Source organism: Panthera pardus, unplaced genomic scaffold, assembly GCF_024362965.1.
Source record: "Panthera pardus isolate Hobbes unplaced genomic scaffold, ASM2436296v1 HiC_scaffold_13, whole genome shotgun sequence".
Classification (NCBI taxonomy): domain Eukaryota; kingdom Metazoa; phylum Chordata; class Mammalia; order Carnivora; family Felidae; genus Panthera; species Panthera pardus.
The window spans coordinates 23,214,183-23,238,375 of NW_026526688.1; the positions used below are offsets into that span (position 1 = coordinate 23,214,183).

General features: G+C 35.4%; 1 protein-coding gene across 6 annotated transcripts in view; it reads right to left on the reverse strand.

Moving 5' to 3' along the window:
• TUSC3 (tumor suppressor candidate 3) overlaps nt 1-24,193 on the reverse strand; it is a 283,032-nt gene that overhangs the window by 139,596 nt on the left and 119,243 nt on the right. For all 6 annotated transcript variants that reach the window (XM_019466760.2, XM_019466756.2, XM_019466758.2 and 3 more), the window contains exons 3-4: nt 7,973-8,090; nt 3,201-3,341 (exon numbers count right to left, since the gene is read on the reverse strand). In XM_019466760.2, the coding sequence (XP_019322305.1) occupies nt 3,201-3,341; nt 7,973-8,090 (259 nt within the window). The remainder of the gene's footprint in view (nt 1-3,200; nt 3,342-7,972; nt 8,091-24,193) is intronic.

Below are 24,193 nucleotides of genomic sequence, written 5' to 3' on the forward strand. Positions count from 1 at the left end.
TGAAGAGCTGACAGACTGTTTTCCAGAGTGGCTGCACCATTTTACATTCCCACTAGGGGTAAATGAGAATTCGGATTTCTCCACTTCCTTACCAATATATTTTCTCACTATTGATCATCCCAGCCAACCTAGTGGGTATGAGACACTATCTCACTGAAGGTTTGATTTGCAGGTTTCTCATGACTAAAGACGCTGAGCATCTTTTCATGTACTTATTAACCATTTGCATATTTTCCTCACAGAAATGTCTATTCAGATTCTTTTTCATTTGTAATTGGGTTGACTTTTTATTACTGGGTTATAAGATTCCTGTATACATACTATATAAGTCCTTTATCAAAAAATGATTTGCAAATATTTTCTTCCCTTCTGTGGCTTGTCTTTTCATTTTCTTGATGGTGCCCACTAAAGCATAAAAGCTATTTTAAAAAATTAATGTTTATTATTTAGTTTTGAGAGAGAGACAGAGAAAGAGAGAAAGAGGGAGGGAGGGAGGGAGAAGGAGAGTTGGGGAGGGTTAGAGAGAGAAGGAGACCACAGAATCTGAAGCAGGCTCCAGGCTCCGAGCTGTCAACACAGAGTCCAATGCGGGGCCCGAACTCACAAACCGTAAGAGCATGACCTGAGCCGAAGTTGGACGCCAACCAACTGAGCCACCAAGGCACCTCAAGCATAAAAAGTATTTTTAAAAAGTAGAATACATTTCTATGAAATCACGATTTCAAATTACATAAAGATCTTGGTTCTAATAACATTTCTCACTAAAAAAAATGAACACTCTGAGGAGAGATGGCTAATTGAGTGCCACATAGGGCAGATTAGGCAGATAAGCCTGAAATATATGGTTACATCAGGAAAGTAAGAAAATGCTTAAAAGAAAATGATGGAGAGATGTCATACAGACATAAGAGCCAGAATAAGAAGACCCCAATGGTCAAATCTAGAACAATTTTAGCACCAAAACATTTAAGCATAGTAATAACTTATAAACCACTGTAGAAAAATTCAACTTATGAGCCCCTACCAATGACTGACTGACTGATTGATAGGAGGGGAGGTCTCTTGCTCACAGTAGAATGCTGAAGGCCAACTAGGAATATGGAGGGACAGGCAGAATTGGATCATCACTTTGCAACCATCACAGTAAAATCTGAATCAGAGTAATATGACCAGTGGATGCTAGATCCAGCAGAAAATTTTGATGAGGAGCAGGATATTTCTTTAATCTAAGGTGTCTCCACACAGACAACTCACTAACAACAAAGGAGAAGGGGGAAAACAGTAATTATACAGGGGAGAAATGGAAAACACCTTGACCAGAATTAAACATCATCATTGAGGGTCAGACAGATATCATGTGCATAAAGATGTCATTAGAACAAATAATGACCTATGTAGTATTGTGTTTGAGAATGCATAAATAGAATCCAATCATAAACAAATATCAGAAAAAATAAATATCAGGCATATCAAATGAGGATCATTCTATTTAAAAAATGGAAAAGAATTCAAAATGTCAATGTATTTAAAAGACAAAGATAGGCTATGGAAATATTCTGGATTAAAAGAGGCTAAAAAATCCTGACAACTAAATGCAATACCTAATTCTAGACTGGATTTTTGTATTGAAGGCATGAAAATGTTACCGTAGGCTATTATTAGGTCAACTGACCAGAATATGGATAGCCGCTCAAATAAAAATATTGCATCAATGTAAATCTTTGAAGGTGTTATCTGTACTGTTCTTACCTATTTCTCAGGAAATGCAGTTCACCTTCAGAAAAAAATTGTGTGTATCTATATATATATATTTTTTTGAGAGAGAGAGAGAGAGAGAGAGAGAGAGCGCGCGCGCAAATGTATGCAAGCAGGGGAGGAGCATAGAGAGAGGGAAAGAGAATCTTAAGCAGGCTCCACACTTAGCAAGGAGCCTGAAGTGGCACTCAGTCCCACGACCAGGAGCCTGAGCCAAAATCAAGAGTCGGACGTTTAACCAAGTCACCCAGGTGCCCCTCAAATAGATTTTTTGACAAAAGTATATTTATCAAGTAACTTAACATATAGGTATGATCAACAAGTTAGGATCATTTCTGATTAAAATTCAGCAACTCTTATAAAGAATTAATAGTACTTTTGCAATATTACCCTCAGTATCTTGTACGAACTACATGATACTGTTGCAGAACTGAGTATTTGCCAAAACATTTAAAAAATATGTCAAGAGTTAAGAAAATGGGTTTAGTTGCCAAAATATCATTAAAAACATGATGTAAATAATTTAACAGTGATGAGAGACACCCATCTTGACTAAGAATAAATGTGTTTACACCTTATGATAAAGTTACATATTTTAGAAGAAAGGTACTGGTTGTAATTGTTCACTCTAGCAAATTCTGGTGAGAAGTGGGAATAAAGCAGCCTTGAGCCCTCCACATAGACATTAACTACCATCAAGATTTTGGTTTGTTTACTCCCTATGTATGTATGTACATAAGTACATATGTATGTATGTATGTACATAAGTATGTATGTATGTACATAAGTAAGTATGTAACTTATTTCCAGTTTTTTCCTACTACAATGAATGTTATTTTAAAAATATTTCTAAAAAATACACACATACATAAATAAATAAATAAATAAATAAATAAATAAATAAATAAATAAAATAAAGTTTCTATGGCTAAGTATTTGAATCATCCCTAATTATGTCCTTAGGTTAAGACGTGGAATTGTTAAAGTTACATTACTTAAAAGAAAGACATTACACACGCTCTTAAAATAGTTATTCCAGTCCCAAGAACAGCATATATGAGTATTTTTTCACATGGCTCATGAAAAGTGAGTATTGTATCATTTTTATTTGCCCAAAAGCTAAATAAAAATTACACATCTTTTTAATTAGAATTTCTTAATACCTTTGAACAATGTTCCATATATATTTTAGCCTCTGAAATTACTTTGTGACTAACCAATGTACTTTTTAATGGTTCTTAAAGTATCCGTGTACCATTATTCTAAACGGCCATTTAAATTCACCTAACTCAGTCAAAGTTCAGGTTACAGCTATCAGACAGTTTTCTCTAAGCAAGACAAAATGTTGTACAGCGTAATTTTAAAAATCCTGTGGCCTTATTACAGTGCTCTAACAAAGCAAACTAATTAGCCTCTTATTAAAACTGCAGGGAATAAAAACATACATGAACATCCGTTCTGTCAGCAATCCACTTTGCTAGTTGTTCAGCTGCAAATCCAATTCTTTGAAGGTCAAAAGTATCAGCTCTCTTGGGTCTCCCTTTTGGAGGAAAATGCATGAACGTGGGAGCAGAGTTCATGTTGAGCTGAAAAACATCAGATAAAAAATACTAAATATAATATCCCAACAATCTTTACATATCATTAATCGAACATTTTATGGGTTATTTTTTCTGCATGAGTTTTGGAAAGAGCATTTATTCTGAAGATCCAAGTGGCTTTCCAGAGTTTAATTACTGTGTTTACTCACTGTAATGTGCTACTGACTGAAAAAGAACTTGTGAATTCGGCTAAGTTCTCTGAACCTGCACACTTATCGTACTGTCTCACTTACCCAGTTTGTTAAAGAAAAATACTGGCATTTGATGAAAAATATAAATGCATAATAGAATTAATGTCAAATTATTAAATTATTAAAAATTTAAAGACTTTTTAAAAATGATGGTATAAGAAACTAAGATTTTTGTTCCAAACAGCTTAAATTTACCAGACTACAGGAGAAATCCACAATGACAGTCTTCTTCTATTCAACTTCTCTGTTAATTCAACTGTCTTAAAATGGTTATATCTCCCAATTGTTTTCTACAGGTAATTCCATTCGAAAACTGTACTGAACAGAACACTACCTTAATGTAAATGGTGCTTATTAAGAATATGGTATCTAAAACAAATGCAGGTTAATTTGCATTGAGTAACAAGCTATAACAATTATGTCAATTGAATTCTCACTGCTCAGGAATTATGACAAATGTCTCAAATAGAAGGCCAAGAGACTTTTGGCCTTCTTTGGCCATATAGCTCAGCATTTCCCCATACTGAGAATGAAAAAGCAAAAACTGTCATGGCAGCTGACATCAAAGTGACGAATCAGCAGTACCAGCAGTGGGCCTGCATGTTACGGATGTTAGTAACACTGGTTAAAAAGCACAAAACAGTCACCAGTTGCTTTCTTCTCTGTGATTTTTCCCACTCCAGACGTGTTTGTGTGCGTTTCCGTGATGGGTACACAAGAGAGAGCGACAGCCAACATGTAAATAACAGATTCCAAGTAAAAAGTCTCTGTACTTGGAACAACCAGAAAATTCCTAATAAAGTTGAATATCTAAACACTTTAGAGTTTAAAAAGAGCATATAATTCAAAGCTTTCACCTTCATTAAAATGTACAAATTTCCCAAGGCTACAAAGCAGAGCACAACACAAATCTTATTGCTGGTCCACAGGGGCTTGTAACACATCGTCATCGTTAACTGGCTGGTCTGTCATCAGTCTCGTACCCACAAGCATTACACAGAAATCCCATAGAGCTGACGTTACTTTCCCAACAAGTCCCCAGTAGGCCGGGAATTGCCAAGTTTTAGCACTCATGATAATATTATCTTCAGACAGCACGGTGTTTTAAAATGTCACTTTAGAAAGAGCACTTCAACAAAATGTGGTTCAACAGTTAGTAAGAAAAGAAACATGGCACTGAAAATCTTTTAGTAGTTCTCAGTAAAGCAAAATGTGCACTTCCGTATTTTTTAGATTAAAGTTTCCCATAAAAATCGTTAACTGTCACCACTTTTATGTGTTTTAAAATAACTCTTACTGCTAAGCAAGGGGCTAGGTTTAGAAAAGACAAAGCAGTTGTCTATAGTCAGAATTCAGCTGAAAAAAAATTAACCTGAGGAAATTTTTCAATTAAACACAATCTTTATGTCAATTTTCCTATCTATGCCAAACTTTATAAAAATTCATATTTGGATTCCTTCTTGGAAAAACAGCTCCAGCTACATGTGGCCTGCATTTGCTCAACAGAGCTCAAATGAGCTCTATCTCTCTCACTGAGATCAAGTTTATCCTCTCTACTTTGCTGTAGTCCTCATCCACACCATATTGTTTCCTCAACAATGAGACCAATGGTTAGTTCCACTGTGTTTTACTGGCTTTATTTCTTACAGTAGTTAGGAGAAAAATGAAATAGTATTTCCATCAAAGATTAAAAAAAAAAAAGACCAAGACTTTGTTTTAATAGGAGAAAACATAAGTAATTAAGCAAGTCAAGAACGAATGTGTTCAATATATCAAAAATATATGTAAATAAACATACCACAATGAAATTAAGCTAATCCAATCTGATTTCTTCATTTAATTTACAAACTTGGCCAGAGTAGATGTTTGGGCTTGAAGCCTCTGCTCTAGCCATCAGATCAGACCTGGACAACTATTTCCTAATAATGAACAGCACTTCAACTGATTATCTCTAAGGTCAATTCTCCTGAGATTCTACGGAGACCTGTAAATAACATTAATGTTATTTGAAATTACAGACGGTCCCTGACTTAACGATGGTTCAACTTTATAATTTTTGGACCTTACTTTGGTACCAAAGTAATACACACTCATTAGAAACTGTACTTCAAATTTTAAACTTGGATCTTTTTGTGGGCTAGTAATATGCAATACAATACTAGCTCCTGATGCTGGACAAGGGCAGTGAGTCACAGCCCTCAGTCAGCCATGCAATCATGAGGGTAAACAACTGATACAGTGACAACCATTCTGTATCCATATAACCATTCTGATTTTCACTTTCACTACCATATTCAATAAATTACAAAGATATTCAACACTTTAATAGGAAACAGACTGTGTTAACTGATTTTGTCCAACTGTAGACTAATGTAAGTGCTCTGACCACATTTAAGGTAAGGCTAAACTATAATGTTCAGTAGTTAAGTGTATTAAATGCATTTTTTACTTGTAATATTTTCAACTTATAATGGGTTTATTGGGACATAACCCCATCATAAGTTGAAGAAGATCTGTACATATGCATTTTTTAACGTTTATTTATTTATTTTGAGAGAGAGAGAGAGAGAGCGAGAGCGAGAGCGAGAGCGAGAGAGAGAGCAAGCGAGCAGAGGAGGGGCAGAGGGAGAGAGAATCCCAAGCAAGCTCCATACTGTCAGAGCAGAGCCCGACATGGGACTCGAACTCACAAACAGTGAGATCATGACCTGAGCTGAAATCAAGAGTTAGATGCTTAACCAGCTGAGTCACCCAGGTGCCTCTATATGTTTTTATTATTATATTATTACTATTATTATCACCTCCCTGATCCATAATCTCTTTATGGGTAAGAGCTATGTGTGTGTTTCTCTTGCATCCATTGCTCTGTAGACAGTCAATAATATCTGCTGAACAGGTGAACAAAAAGAAACATCCCCAAAGCAAAATAAATTTATAGGGGAAAAATAAGTAAGGAAACCTAACAGGAATGACCAAGAATAAAGGGTTTTGAAGGTAAAGAGAGAATTTCTCTCATTCAGCTGGAAACTGACAAAGAGGAATGAATAATCAGTCTGGAAGCAAACAAGCAAAACTACTTACTAATGGCCCATTTATAATTAGTGATCTAGATTCTTTACAAAACTAAGTGCTTTCCTATGACCTGGTAAAGTATTAAGCCAAAGAATGTCACATATGAGAAAAATAAAATAGACCAAACTAGTCAATGCCAGGTACTAACATAAGTTTTACATTTGAAAGGCACTGATCATGCGGTATAAATATAAATCTATTAATAAGCGCAGGATAACCGCATAATTAAGAACTAGAGCCCTGGGAGCCAGACTGCTGAGCTCAAATTCTAGCCCTAAATGATACTAAATTTGTAAACTTAGCTAAGCAACCTCCCCATACCTTAACTTCCTTATTTGTGAAATGGAGATCACAGTATTTTTCTCATTGGATCATTGTGAAACTAAATGAAAGAATACATATTAAGCATTTCAAAGAGTGCTTGGAACATGAGTTTAGGAAAGATGATGACACAACCATGACAAAAGTCATGACCACTAGCATCCTTCGCCACAATTCATTACCTTGCTCGACAGAGAAGACTATGTAAATGAGAATGTATTCTTCTGCCTGGGTTGCCGTAACGGAATACCATGGACTGAGTGGCTTAAAAAACAGAAATCTGTTTTCTTACAGCTCTGGAGGCTAGAAGTCCACGATTAAGACAGCAGTAGAACTGTTTACTAAAGAGACCTCTCTTGCTTTTTTGCAGACAGTCATCTTCTTGGAGTGTCCGTATGTGGCCTTTCCTCTGTGCACGTATTCTCCTAGTGTCTTTCCTTCTTATAAGGACACCAGTCCTATTGAATTAGTGTCCCATTCTATGATCTCATTTAACCTTAATTATCTCCTTAAAGGCCCTATCTCCAAATACAGTCACTTTGGGGTTATGGGAGGGTCACAATTCAGTCCACCACAGAGAACACTTTTAAATAAATATTTAATACTTCACATGTAAAGTTCTCGGTATCTTTCACACTAGAAGCAGCGAGGGTTAAGTAAAAATTACATTGAATTTATACAAAATTTCAAAAATTTTGAAAATTTGTGCAAAATATCACCTAAACCCAATACAGTTAAATATCAAAATAAGGGTAATGGATGTAAACTACCACTATATACATGAAAAGACGGATTTCTTCCATAATGAAAAAGTTAACATGTGTTTACCACACACACTAATAGAAAAAACTGTGCACTGACAAAGATAATACTGGCTAAAATTACTTTAATCCTATCACACGATTTATTACAACCACTCATTGTATTTATTGACTTATTCAACGAATTGTATTTTTACTTGGCAAACAAAAATGTACCGACCATAACCAACTCTGTCATATATAGTAGCAAAATAAGAAACAACTCTTTTACCTGTTGAAAAACATCTGTCCCCTCATCATAGTCCACCATACTGAAGAAGAGTTTGTTACAGAAAGCAGACGAATAGCGCCAGGAGTTAGCCAGTATTTGATATTCTTCATTAGCTTGCCTGATAAAGATAATGGGGCAGAGTAAAAACACGTCAGCACTCAAGCACTAACAAAGCTGTTAATAAAACAGGTAATTCCAACACATGGGTTGGCTAATTTCTACACATACTGCAAGCATTATTTTTATATTTTTACATGGTTGTAAAAAAAAAAACAAACAGAAGAAACAGTCCAGGATATTTGAAAACTATGTAAGATTCATACTGCGTTGTCCATAAAGGTTTTCTGCACCACAGCCACAATGACTCATTTACATATTGCTATGACGGCTACTGTGCTGTGTAAGGACACAGTTGAGTAGTTGTAACGGAAACTGTGTGGCCTGAAAGCCTGGCATGGCCCTTTAAATAAGCGACAACTCTTATTCTAGAGTTTATGGCATCCCCTATATATATATATAATTTAAATCTTCTAATGACTTTTAGTAAAAAACATAAAGCAGATTTTAAGAATATTAGCAATTCAGGGGCGCCTGGGTGGCTCAGTCGGTTAAGCGGCCGACTTCGGCTCAGGTCATGATCTCACAGTCCGTGAGTTCAAGCCCCGCGTCGGGCTCTGTGCTGACAGCTCAGAGCCTGGAGCCTGTTTCAGATTCTGTGTCTCCCTCTCTCTGACCCTCCCCTGTTCATGCTCTGTCTCTCCCTGTCTCAAAAATAAATAAAAATGTTTAAAAAAAAAAAAAAAAGAATATTAGCAATTCAGTTTAACAAAGAGACAAAAACATAGGCATGTTTTAAATTGTAAATATAGTTATACTGCATCTTTATATATTCCATTTATCTAAAAATGCAATTACACTCAAAATTACTGTAAGTCAGCAAAAACTTGTCTGGTGGCCGAACCGAATGCCACAAATAAGCCCTCCTCTATGAATAACAGTCATTCCTATTTTGAATTTCTGTTGGACATTTTGCTGATTTTCCGGATATCAAAGCTTTATATCTAAGTGTACAGTTGGAGTATTACTAGAAGGACGTAGTCACAGTCTAGAAACAAAAAGCAACATGGGATCATTAAAGCATTTTTTTAAAAAAGTGTGTTCCTTCCATATAATTAAGAAAGGAGTTTATCTTCTTCTCCCCAAAATGGAAGAGATAAAAATGCACAATCTCATCATAACATAAAACCCTTGGAGGACAGTCAGCAGCAGATAAGAGATTTCATGAAGTACCTGGAAAACAGAAAGCTAGTGGCAAAGTTTTGATGGAGAAGGGTACAATCACAAAGTGAGACTGCAGTGCAGGAAAGAGTTAGGAAAAGTGCTGGGTTAAGAAGCAGCAGAGTCTGGAGGTAAGAAATGGAACTCAAAATAGAGATAATTAAATTTCTTTATAGAGAACAGAAGACCCAAACTTCTGCCCCACTCCCAACCAGTCTCAATGTTAGTCTTTCTACGGCGAAATGAAAAACAAAAAAAAAATCACCTTATATTTGAGGAAAACCTGACATGATTTAAAAAACAAAACAGATTCCAGAAGAAACTGTCTTATGTACAAGCTAACAAGCTACCCTGTTACCGTTTCATGGATGCTGGCAGAAAAGATGAGACAGCGGGGTCAGAGACAAAGGACTTTATTACTTCGTGTTTGTTAGCATCAGTTCCTCTTGCCCCCAAATCTTACCAGTGACACAAAGGGTCCCTCATGAATGCCAGCACAAAGTTAACTGTGTTACAGGAGAGGAACAAGTTTGAGGCACTTACTGTTTTTATAATAAATGAAATAAATGTGCTTTGTTCAGTGGAAGACGTTATTTCCTTCCTTAAGGCTTCTCACTGTACATGTCCAGGAAAAGAGCAGCCAAGCCTATTCCTTCTTGGCATAACCGGTAAAAACATGCAGGGATCCTCAGGGCCCCTGACAGACTGCTTCTTCCAATAGTATTCAACAAACACACACACACACACACACACACACACACACACACACACACACACACAGAATGGTATCACAGAAAAGGAACAAAGAAAGTAAAGGGCAGCATTTAAAATTTAACATATGACTGTTCAAATTAAATACCAACGTAAGAAGATAGAGTTAAATAAAATTCAAAAAACAAAAAATTCACAGGTGGACTACATTTGGCAAAGAAAAGAGGAAGGGACCCAGAGATATAACCCCCAAATTTCAACTTTCAGAGGAGACCTAGAAAAAGAAGCGAGCATGGAGGAAATACTTCTGGAGACACAAAACAATTAAAGGAGACTAAGTCTCCACACTTAAAATTACTTCCTAGGTTCTGCATAAGAGGAATGGGAAAAGACAGACACCCAGACATACTGTGATATTTTAGATCATTATAGATAAAAAGAATGTCTGACCAAAAAGAAAAAAAAATGCAACAATGACAAACAATGAGATTGATTGGGCTTGGACTAGTATTTAGCAGCACTAGATATTGGCAGATAATGAACAATTCCTTCAGTGTTGAGAGCATGTTATTTTCAATGTATAATTCTATATCAAACCAATTTTAAGTCTGAAATAAACATGTTCTCAGAGATGTAAGAAACATGAAATTGACTTAGGGTGTAAATGGTAGAAAGGGAATATGAATGAAAAAATAAGAAAACTTAAGAGTATGATAGGAATACTGTAAGAAACGGAAAAGGGCAACCAGAATTATGGTTAAGGTAGGAAGGGTAGAAGATGTCTAAGAAAGCTGTGATCCAACTAAGAAACTATGAAGTACAAATTAGAACTGAAATTTAATTGGACTTTAAAATGAAAAGATTCAGTGAAGAAATGGGCAGAAAACATGAATAGACACTTCTCTAAAGAAAACATCCAGATGGCCAACAGGCACATGAAAAGATGCTCAACGTCGCTCCTTATCAGGGAAATACAAATCAAAACCACACTCAGATATCACCTCACGCCAGTCAGAGTGGCCAAAATGAACAAATCAGGAGACTATAGATGCTGGCGAGGAGGTGGAGAAACGGGAACCCTCTTGCACTGTTGGTGGAAATGCAAATTGGTGCAGCCGCTCTGGAAAACAGTGTGGAGGTTCCTCAGAAAATTAAAAATAGACCTACCCTATGACCCAGCAATAGCACTGCTAGGAATTTACCCAAGGGATTCAGGAGTACTGATGCATAGGGGCACTTGTACCCCAATGTTTAGAGCAGCACTCTCAACAATAGCCAAATTACGGAAAGAGCCTAAATGTCCATCAACTGATGAATGGATAAAGAAATTGTGGTTTACATACACAATGGAGTACTACGTGGCAATGAGAAAGAACGAAATATGGCCCTTTGTAGCAACGTGGATGGAACTGGAGAGTGTGATGCTAAGTGAAATAAGCCATACAGAGAAAGACAGATACCCTATGGTTTCACTCTTATGTGGATCCTGAGAAACTTAACAGAAACCCATGGGGGAGGGGAAGGAAAAAAAAAAGAGGTTAGAGTGGGAGAGAGCCAAAGCATAAAAGACTCTTAAAAGCTGAGAACAAACTGAGGGTTGATGGGGGGTGGGAGGGAGGGGAGGGTGGGTGATGGGTATTGAGGAGGGCACCTTTTGGGATGAGCCCTGGGTGTTGTATGGAAACCAATCTGACAATAAATTTCATATATTGAAAAAAATAAAAATAAAAAAATAAAATAAATAAATAAATAAAATGAAAAGATTCTAAGCAGTCATCAGAATCAGTACAAGTTGGAAGATACTAAGACCATAGTATGGAAGACATATTTGCTCCAGGAAAAACTATAAGAAAATGAATATAAAAGGTCTAAACAAAATGCAAATTAAAATGTATCATAATTTTGATTAATTGGAAATGAGAAAGGTTAATTATTTTGAATAGTATAGAATGTAAATGGTATCAACTCTGAAAACATGAAAATACAATCAACAAGATTTGGTAGGTAAAAGGGAAGGAAAAGAAGGAACAAGAAAGGGTGTGTTTGCTAATCTTCATATGACAAATGAGGGAACCAAGAGATGTCATCTCTAGTTAGTGGACAAGAAATAAAAGGATGCCATTTATTGTTACAATAATAAAAGAAGAAGGGGAGAAATGAGTTAAATCCTTACCTATCATAGCAAGAAATGCCAAGACAAGTATGCTGTATGAAATACTGTTATAACATTTAGATATATGAAGGAAAAAAAAAAAAACCACGAGAGGAAGAAAACCCAAAGAAATAATAGTGATTGCCCACAGCCAACTATACAAATACATGAGTGCAAAGACTAGGGAGTGTAGTTGTTCATTTTAGGCTTTTTCTTTCTTTTATTATTAACAAGGAGCACATAATATTGCTGTTATTAAAATACATATTTAAAAGGGCTCTATAATCTGAGGTCAGCATAAAGGCCTTCAGGGCATCTTTTTACTGGACCATAGTACAAACACAGACGACTGCAAGGATCGGCCTAAGGCTGCACTGGGCTCAGTAGGCAGAAATATGTTCAATGAAAATGGTCATAATCTTTTAAAGCTCTGGTGGTTAAATAAGCTTTACTTTAGTATAATTCACTGCAAAACTACTTACTGAGGACTTAATGACAGTGAATGAACTAAACTCCAAGGTCTCTGCTGTCAGGAAGTTGATACTTTAGTGGGGAGACATAATAAACAACCAAGTGACAAATTACACTTTCCATATACACTGAGAACATAGCACATGGAACTGGTATTGCAGCAAACAGTGGAGGCTCTACAGAGATGGAATGTCCTAAAAGGTTTCTCATATAAAGTGACTCTGAAGCTCAGGTCCCAAGGATGAGAAGAACACATTATCGAAACAAGCTGGAGAATAAATTTCAGGCGGCAGGAAGAGCAAGCACAAAGGCCTAACAAGGGAAAGAACCAAAAGGCAAAAAGGAGCTGTGGCATAAATGAGGACATGCGCTCTGTTTATGAGAGGAATACACAGCCTGTGCCCTCCCTCGTCTACTTAAAGCAGTGCCTCACTGCTACAATAAAAACAGTAAAAACCAGCATAAGTCCTAAAATCTGATTTGATTTTTGTCATATGGAATATAATATTACTGGAAAGTATTCACCATTGATTTTTAAAGAAGCACTTGACACAGTGAATTGGCAGCAACAATTAAGTATGTCTGAACATCTTTGCATGCCAATAAAACTCAAGAGGACAATGCGACCTTAAAAAAAAAATCAAACAGGTAACACTGCAATTAAAAAAAAAAAAAAGTGTATTTTTACACAGAAGAACATTTTAACTTCAGAAAAATGAAACTTAGAAAAACAGCGCCTCAGCAAAAACTTGCATTCTTGGGACGATGCTATTCTAAGAAATGAAAATGATTCATTCCGAAAAATAATGCAGGAAGAAAACAATCAAATTTTACTATTCAACATCTGTGTACAGTATCTTATAGAATGATGATGTGAGACAGGGATAATGTTGAATTTCTTTCCCTCATAATGTTGTAACCTAAGCCCAGACCTACTAGAATGTACATACATTCATGCACTCTTTAATTCATTACACAAATATACTTTAGTGCCACCAAAAATTAATATAAGAGCAAGGGCTCTGATCTTAAGGAGAATACAATCCAAGGGGAAAGAGAGGCCTCATGCAAGTTATACACAACAGTTCAGATCATCAAATATACTCTGAAGAAAATAAAGCAAGATTATGTGACAGAGTACTGAGGAGTCAAGGAGGATGAGTTAATTTTGCCTTTTAACTCTGTATCCATATCAATCCACTTTTTCAATTAAATTTCCCAAGTAGCAATTGTAGATTCTATCCTATGTTCTCAAATCCTAAGGAGTTTCCCATTGCCTATCTAATGAAGACAATGGGCAGAAGGAAGACAAGATCCTCGTGGCCACAACTTGTATCTATGGCCTACGTCTATATGAACAGTCTACACTTAAAGACTCTCTCCGTTTTATGACATCCATGTTCATTCTTTGAGCTTAAATCTCTTGCTTAGACTGTCCTTCTTTCTTTCAAAGCTTGCTTAAAAACTGCTTATCCTTCAGAAGTCACTTCAAATCTCTACACCTACAATGCTTATTAAGGCAAGTGCCTGAAATGGAAATTCTCAGCTAATGCATAGCACTATTTAATGCATATGTCTATTCTGTTTATGCATATTGTATTTATGCACTGATTGTTGAATGTCTAGGACCTAGTACAGAACAGTCATTTAACAAAGGTTTGATGATGGTGATAATAACATACTTTCCTAAATATATATATACATATATATATATGCTCTAAAACTAAATATTACTACATTTAAGTTTCTGACTTCTAAAGGGACTAAAAGCCCACTTTGTGAGATTTACACTACAGGTTAATGTCTCTTTTAAGACCAATTTACTTCACTCTATTGGTGGTCTTGGGAAGAAAAAGAAGAAATACTTTAAATTCTAAGTTACCATCACAAATACATGGTATTTCCCAAAGGAATGGTAGTCATAATTTGAAAGGTTATAATGACTAAATCATCATCGAACATCATCTAATATAATGACTAAGTCATCATCTAACATCTAACATCATCTAACATAATTCATGTTAATTTCATATGCAAATATGGAATCTAGATCTAAATCATCAACGATGTTTATTCAGCATTTTAATATATGCTGCAATAATAAAGAAGTATAACTCACAATCTCCACCTTTAAGAAGCTTCTTAGAGAAATGAACAGAAACACACTAACACATAAGTAAATACATTCAGCTGACCCTTGAACGACATGGATTTGAACTGCAAAGATCCACTTATATGCAAATTTTTGGATATAATACAGTACTGGAAATGTATTTTCTCAATAACATCTTCTTTTCTCTAGCTTTATTGTAAGAATACCGTATATAATACATGTTACATATAAAATATTTGTAAGTCGACTCTATGTTATGGGTGAAGCTTCCTGTCAACAGTACGCTATTAGTAAAGTTTTAGGGGAGTCAAAAGTTATGCACAGATTTTCAACTGTGTGGGGGTCAGTCCCCTAACTCATGTGTTGTTCAAAGATCAACTATATATTAAAAAAAGAATGCAGATTGTAAGTCCCATATATATATGTAGAGGAGAATGAGATCACAGTAGATTAGAGCAGTTGTATAAAGTGTGAATGTGAAAAATTCAAAGAGAATGGAAGGACTAAAATTATAATCAAAAGGATAGGAAGAGAACATTAAGGTAGAAAATGCACTATAAACAAGGACTACCCAGTCTGAAATGTATATTATGCATTTCAAATAACAGAATATAAGCTTCATGTTCGAAACTAAGGAGAGATTGGAAGCTTTCTTGCAGTAGAAAGATAAATAGGACCTTGATTTTATTCTATAAACAGTGAACAACTATGAGTGTTTTGAAAAAAGTGGATTATGCAAAATACTAATTTAAAAATCAGGATCTGGCAACAGTGTGTACAGCATATTGGAGGGGAAGAAAATAAATGGAAGGCACTTGGAATGTTACTATACTGGTCTAATTGGGAAAATATATGAAGCTATTAAAATAGTACATAAACAAAATGATGACGTATTTCTTACACATTCTCCTTTGGAACCTAGAGCACCAAAGTAATCAAAAAATTTTCTAGACAGGTTGCTTCTACTTAAGGATATATCTAGCTGTAATACAGAATTGCAGGGAAGCCAAGCAAATTATACTTTCTCAACACAAATGCAGTACTTTGAGAACATTTAATACTGACAGGGTAGATGGGGCTTTTTTTCTGTTGGGTGCAATTCAGTAGCAAGAGCATCAGTGAACAGATCTGTCATTAAAAATAATTCAGTGAGCCTGAGAAATACATATTTCAACATTAATGATACCTACTCAAAGTGAAAAGGACTCCTTAGAGGGAATGTGCACCGATAACATAAACTGACTTCTACAAACTTGACTCCGTTATCCCTCAGCCCCATATTCCAACTCCTTAATGCTTAATAGGTAAATAGAGAAACCCAAACTAATAATGGCAAAGAAATTCACTGGATTCTTGCATATGTCTATGTCAGCTTAGACTAACAACCAAATTAAGACCTCACCAGTGCTCAGCACACTTCAGACCTCACTGCCATCTGAAATTCAAAGCTGACGAGCACAAAAGCTACAAGCACTTAACTGTTACCTAAAAAAAAAATATTTTTTTGTTTTGGTAGTTCACAGGAATGGGAGAGGCCCAATTTTACCAATTCAAAGGACATTCTAAATTGTTCTAATATACTCAAATGCAGCCTGAAGAGGGCACTCAAGTTGCATCAAAGCATCCAGGAAGGTTTAGGCAATAGCCGCAGGGCGTGCTTCTGTTAACTCCGTTATATTAAGTCTTCTCAATTTTTTATTACAGGAACAAGAAAAAACACCACTTAATCCAAATACCGTAACTTTTTAGTATTATAACCCCTTTTAAAAGGTTATGTAAAACTAAAAGGGATTATTAATCTGTAGCTGTAGATGTTTAACATATTTCCCATGATGAAAGTAATTTTTATCTTTAATGTCCTTGAAGGGATTTTTTTAAGAAACATGGCTTCTCTTTTTAATGTTAACCAAACTTTCTAGAAAGTAACAGATTCTTATCAAAATCTCAATGTATGCCTTTTAGAGTGATATATTTATGATAACTTATGTCTGTATATAAATATATATTGCAAAGTTATTCCAAAGTATTTCTTCATAAAACCCCTAATTAATCCATTTTTATAGATAATGATATATAGAGAGAGATCTGGTTGAGCAGAACTGCCTATTACGTATGGTTCTGATACCCTGAAGAGAAAAACAAACAAACTGGTAAACAGTGCCCTGTACAAACATTTTAACAGGGTGATTTTTCTCTGGCTGTGCTATACACACCTAGGATTCTACTAAATATACTGAGATGTACTAAATAGACCCAAAGCTTCTGAAGAGTTGAGGTACCAACAGTTCACTACTACACTGTAATTGACTTTGCATAATTCACTACTTGGTGACATGTTCCATGTTTCCTATGCATTTTTTTTTTCTTTCTCAGTCCTAAGTACATTACCTTTCCTTAGAAAATAACTCTAACATGAAACATGTGATTCAGACACATATCTCAAGGCAAAAATGTATATGGATATACGAGATATTAAATTGTATATATATATGCATAGTTACCAGTTTATAACTCAGTAAACTTTTTGCTCTCTTTGAAAACTGGTAACAACAGGGGCTCCTGGGTACCTCAGTTGACCATTGACTCTTGATTTTGGCTCAAGTCAGGATCTCATGGTATGTGGGATCAAGCCCTGCACTGGGCTCCTGGGATTCTCTCTCTTTGTATCTCTCTCTCTCTGTCTCTTCCCCTCCCTGACTCATGCTTACTTTCCCTCTCAAAATAAATATTACATAAATAAATAATAAAATGGTAACAAGATATAAATGCTTCAAGGTTGTATATATCAGAAGAAGACTGACACACAATGCAGTAATAAACTGATTCACCCATTGTTCTCTTAAGTTTATACACACACAGTATAGATATGAAAATTGCAATATATATTTGATCAATATTTGTAGAACTAACAATAAAGAATTAACAGATGCATGAAAAAATGGATGGAGCAATACAGTGTTTGGAAAGGGTAAAAATGAGCAGAAAGGCTTAAGGCCCGTCTCAAGGTATGTCCATCCATTAGGGAAATGTTTACAATGTTAAATGATGAATACAAACAACAAGTGATCAAGTTCAAAACTATGTAAATCTTGTTCATTAATAACTTGCCCAGGAATCATTAAAATATCCAAATTGTCTGCTGAATAAACGAATACATCTGTAATAAAAACTAACAAGTTGAAATCAGGGAAGCATTAATTCACACCTCAAATCCTACAGGATTCTTTAAAAATTCTATGCTTTGGTTTCATGTCTGCCTAATACATACAACCTTGAGAGAACTTTGTTGGAATCAATCAAAAAGGCAGACCTAAGATTAAAAAAACTGTATTCCCTGAGATGCAGATTAGGTGTTTTCTACTTCTTGAAAAGCATCACCATCATCAGTGACATTTATCGAGGTGTACCATGTGCCAGAACCCTTTTACACATCTACACCCAGATCATTTGGCCTCCACAAAGCCTTGTAATACAGGTACTAGTTTTATCTGTTTCATTTGATGAATCTGAAGAACAGAATTTAATCATCTTAGCTCTCTTCTATGCCCAGTAATTATCAGAGCCAGAAGAGCATGAATTCAGAGATAGTAAGAGACAGGTTACAACTACAGCTAGGCCACATATAAACACAGAGATGCAAATTCAGTTCTCAGAGTATTGTTCCCCGAGCACTTGAATAAAAAATCACCTGGGATTTTTTTCCCCAGGACTTTGGGGTTTTGTTCGTTTGTTTGTTTGTTTTCTCAGCAGTTTTAGGTTTTAGGTTTATGACAAAATTGGAGGGAGAAATAGAGATTTCCCATATACTCCTTGCCCTCACACATACACAGACCCTCCCATTATCAACATCATTAACCAGCATGGTATGTTTTGTTTTTTGGTTTTTGGGTTTTTTTTTTTTACCATGAATGAACATATCATCCAAATTCCACAATTTACCTCGGGGTTCACTCTTGATATTGTACATTCTGTGGGTCTGCACTACAGTATAATGACACACACCTATCATTATAATATCTACAGAGTATGGTCACTGCCCTACAAATCCTGTGCTCTCCCTATTCATCTCTCACCACTCACTCCCGGCAACCAATGATCTTTACTGTCTCCAGATTTCTGACTTTTCCAGAATATCATACAGTTGGAATTAAACAGTATACAGCCTTCTCAAATTGGCTTCTTTCACTTAGTGACATGCATTTAAGGTTCTTCCATGTCTTTTCATGTCTTGAGAGCTGATTTCATGTCTTGAGAGCTGAATGAATGACATTCCATTGTTTGGATGTACCAGTTTATCCATTTACCCACTGAAAAACATCACGGTTGTTTCCAAGTTTTTGGCAGCTATGAGTAAAGCTGCTATTAACATCTTTGTGCAGGTTTTTGCGGGGATATTGTTTTCAACTTCTTTGGATAAATACTACAATGAGTGATTGCTATCATATGACAAGAATCTGTTTAGTTTTGTGAAGAAACTTTCTTCCTAAGCAGCTATGTACAATTTTGTATTCCTACCAGCAATGTCTGAGAGTTCCTATTACTTCATGTCCTTGTCATATTTGGTGTTCTCAGTTTTGTTTTGTTTTGTTTTCATTCTAAGAGTTGTGTAGTGGTATTTCATTACCATCGTAATTTTCATTTTCCTGATGACATATCATGTGAAGCATCTTTTCATATTCTGATCAGCCATCTGTATATCTTCTTTGGTGAGGTGTCTTTCAAGGTCTTTGGCCCATTTTTTAGTTGGCTTGTGTTTTTGTTCTTTTAAGAGTATTTTTATATTTTGGATAATAGTCCTTTAGGAGTCTTCTGCAAACATTTCTCCCAGTCTGTGGCTTGTCTACTAATTCTCTTGAAATTGTCCTCTCACAGAGCAGAAATTTTTCATTTTTTAATGAAGTCTATTTTATCATTTATTATTTCTTTCATGAATTGTATCTTTGGATGCTCCACCTAAAAAAGGTGTCACCATGCCCAAGGTCATACAGGTTTTCTCATGTTATCTTCTAGTTTTATAGTTTTGCATTTACAATTAGGTCTACAGATTTTGAGTTAATTTTTGTGATGGGTATAAGGTCTGTATCTAGATTCTTTTTTTTTTTTTTTTTGCATGTGGATGTCTAGCTGTTCTAGCACCATTTGTCAGAGTGATTGTCTTTGCATCACCATGTTGCCTTTTGCCTCTTTCATCAAAAATCTGCTATTTACGGAGGTCTATTTCTGGGTTCTCTATTCTGTTCCACTGATGTATTCATCTATTTTTTCATCAATATTACACTCTCCTGATTACTGTAGCTTTAGAATAAATCTTAAAATCGGGTAGTATCAGCTCTCCAATTTTACTCTTCTCCTTAATACGGTGTTGATTATTCTGGAACATTTGCCTCTCCATATAAACTTTAGAACCAGTTTATCATGATCTACAAAGTGACATGCTGGAGTTTTTTTTTTTTTTTTATTGGGATTGCACTAAATGTACAGATCAAATTGGGAAGAACTGACATCTTGAAAATAGTCTTCTTATCCATGAACATAAAATATCTCTATTATCTCTGATTTTATTCATTGTTTTTGTAATTTTTCTTCTATAGATCTTTTACATATTTTGTTAGTTATCCCTTAGTATTTATTTCATTTTGGGGGTGTTAATGTAAATGGCATTGTTTTTAATTACAAATTTCATGTATTGTTGTGGTATATAGGAAAGTAACTGGCTTCTGTATCTTAGCCTTGTATCATGCAACCCTGAAATAATTCCTCTTTAGTTCCAAACGTCTTTTTTTGTTGATTCTTCCAGATTTTCTACAAAGATAATCTTATCGTCTGTAAACAGAAACAGTTTTATATCTTTTTTCCCCCAACTGTACATATTTTATTTCCTTTTCTAAGTTTTTATCTGACCTTCATTTATTCCTTCTTTGATGTTCTTCCTTTCTTTACATAGATCCAAGTTTTTAACCTATAGATTTTCTTTCTCTCTAAAGAACTTCTTTTAAAACATTTCTTATAAGGCAGGTCAACAAATTTCTTGTAAGGTCAGCAACACATCTCAATTTCTGTTTGTCTGACAAACTATCCTTCACTTGTGAAAAATAATTTTGCAGGGTACAGAATTCTAGGTGTTTTTTTTTTTTTTTCCCTCTCTCTCAACATTTGAGTAGTTCATTCCATTCTCTTACTGTTTGCATGGTATCTGAAAAGTCAGATGCAATTCTTGTTTTTGTTCCTCCATAGGTAAGGTTTTTTACCCCCTGCTCTGGCTTCTTTCAGGAATTTTTGTTTGAGTCTTTGAAGATAATGTGGCAAGGTGTAGTTTATTTGGCATTTATCCTGCTTGGTCTTCCCTGGCTTTCTCAATCTGTACTTTAGGATCTGACATTAATTTGGAGAAATCTCAATCATTACCGTTGCAAATATTTCTTCTGTTCCTCTGTTTCTTCTCCTTTTGGTATTCCCTTTAGACACGTATTGAAATTTTTACAGTTGTCCCACAGTCCTTGGATAGTCTCTTTTTCTCAGGCTTTGTTCTCTCTGCTTTTCAGTTTTCAAAGATTCTGATATATCCTCTAGCCCAGTGATTCTTTTCTCAGCCACGTCCAGTCTACTAGTAAGTCCAGCAAAGGCAGTCTTCATTTCTGTTAGTGATTTTTTTAAATTTATGTTTTAATTTACATTCAAGTTAGTTATCATACAGTGCAACAATGATTCTAGGAGTAGACTCCTTGATGCCCCTTACCCATTTAGTCCATCCCCCCTCCCACAACCCCTCCAGTAACCCTCTGTTCGTCTCCATATTTATGAGTCTCTTCTGTTTTGTCCTGCACCCTGTTTTTATATTCTCTTTGCTTCCCTTCCCTTATGTTCATCCATTTTGTATCATAAAGTCCTTATATGAGTGAAATCTTTTATCTCTAATCTTTCTTTTTGGTTCTCTTTTAGGATTCCCATCTCTCTGCTTACATTGCCCATCTGTCCTTGCATGCAATCTACTTTATCCATTATAGCTCTTGGCATATTAATCAGATATTTTAAATTCCTGCTTTGATAATTCCAATCTCCCTGCCATGTCTGATTCTGATGCTTGCTTTTTCTCTTCAAATTGTGTTTTTTTGCCTTTTGATATGTCTTGTATATTTTTCTTGATAGCCAGAGATGATGTGTCAGGAGGAAAGGCACTGCTACAAATAGGCCTTTAAAAATGTAGTGGCAAGGGATGCGTGGGTGGCTCAGTTGGTTAAGCGACCGACTTCGGCTCAGGTCATGATCTCACAGTTCATGGGTTCAAGCCCCGTGTCAGGCTCTGTGCTGACAGCTCTGAGCCTGGAGCCTGCTTCAGATTCTATCTCCCTTTTTCCCTGCCCCTCCCCTGCCTTCTCATGCTTCATCTCTGTCTCAAAAAAAAAAAAAAAAAAAAAAAAAAATCATTAAAAAAAAAAAGTTTAAAAAATGCAGTGGTGAGATGTGAGAATAGGATATTTGATCTACAGTCCTCTAATTAGGTCTCAGTCTTTTAGTAAGCCTATGCCCCTTGACTGTAAATGTCACAACTGCTTTTCAGGTTTTTTTCCTCCTCTGGGAGAAAATGGGATAGAATGGCTAGAGTGGGATGGAGTTGGGAATTTCTTTCATTCACATGAAACACTAGTTGGGTATTCTCCTTCCCCAGGTCACCTAGTCTCTGATAATACTCCAGCAGGTTAGAGTCTAGTTAACAAGTTTCCCCTGAGAACAGGCTTTATTAAGAAGAACAAAGTGATCTGGTATATTTCAAAATGTTTCCATTCCCCTCCACCTATAAAAAACCCAAAGGACTTTTCTCTGATATTTACTACAGGAATCTGGTCAAGCTCCTGGAGGTAAATCTCAAATACTAAAGGGGCTCCCCATGACTGGGTCCCCCTTGGTTTTTTAACCCTTAGAGTTGTCTGCACTGAGCCTCCGGCAATTCACCAATTACAGTTTAGGTTTTCTACCTCGGCACTTGTTCCCACACTGGTTTCTGCTCACTGGTCTCTGCTGTAGTAAGCTATGACACTCACTGTATTCTCTTTCCCTTCCAATTTTGGATCTCTTCTAGATCTAGGAAGAGCTGATTTTTCAGTCTGTTCAACATTTTACTTGTTGACAGGACGGAGTTGTAACTTCTAAGCCAGCTTGTTATATGCAAACTTGGGAACCAAAAGTGGATTATTTGTTTAAATACAAATCCCTGACCACATATCATGTTAAATTAGTCAGAATCCATTAAGAATGTATTCCAGAACTATATATATTGTAACTAGCTTTCCAAGTATATTTTATGCACACAGAAGTATGAGAACAGCTGGTATAAATGAACAGTAAAAAAAAAAAAAAAAAAAAAAAAACACACACACACAAAAACAAAAACAAACAAAAATCAATGGAACGGCCTCTTAGATGAAGTATTTTCATCTGATCCTGTACTACATTTCCTCCCAAAAGTTAAACATTAATCTATGTACAGAAAGAAAAACACTATATAAAAGTATAATAATTTGGTATAATAGCTATATAACATTCTCAACATGACCTCTAAATTATGTAATACTAATCTTATTACCACCTTTCTGGCCAAGTAGGAAAAAATATATATATATATATTATATTATATAATATATAATATTATATATACATAATATAATATATATTATATATAATATATATAATATAATATATAACATATATTATATAATATATATATATGTAAGTCCAGATTTTCAGAACTCAGATGCCATATATATATATGGCATCTGAGTTCTGAAAATCTGGACTTGGGTACTGGCACTGTGCTTCATAATAATTCCAAGTTTATACTTAGAAAAGTCACATATACTTTGTTTATCTTTCCGTTCGTAGCAGGACAATGATAACTCCTCTCTCAGTGACTGTCATGAAGTTACAAGCCTAAGACATAACAGTCCTTACTAAAAGGCAAAGGGTTATGCAAATCTCAAAGCGTTCCTCGTCTACCTTAAAATCTCCTGACTGCATTTTCAAATATCATCTCTATTTCAAATATCTATTTTCTATTTCTCTATTTCAAAACTCTATTTGCAAATATCATCATCTATTCCCTCTTACTCTACACCAGGCCCCGCAATTTTCTTTTACTTCCTTCAATAAACTAGGCTTACTCATGAAGTTGAATTGTTTTTACGTGCTCTTCCTTCCTGTCTTCAACCCTACTTTGTCTAGACACAGAGCACAGACACACTTCGCACACACATCACACAAACTCGTCCAGAGATAGGAACAGATATACATGCCTTGTAAATGCTTACTCATCACATAGATCTTATTATAACCTCAATTATTATTTTGCAAAATAAGCCTTTTTTAGACATCAGTATTAACAGAGAAGAGCAGGGTCCTCTCAAAGATCTCTGTGCTTTTCCTTCATCGTATTTGCGAGACAGGTAATTAGAAGGTTAACTATGTAATGTGATACTATTGAGCTCTTCAACTAAATTCTGAG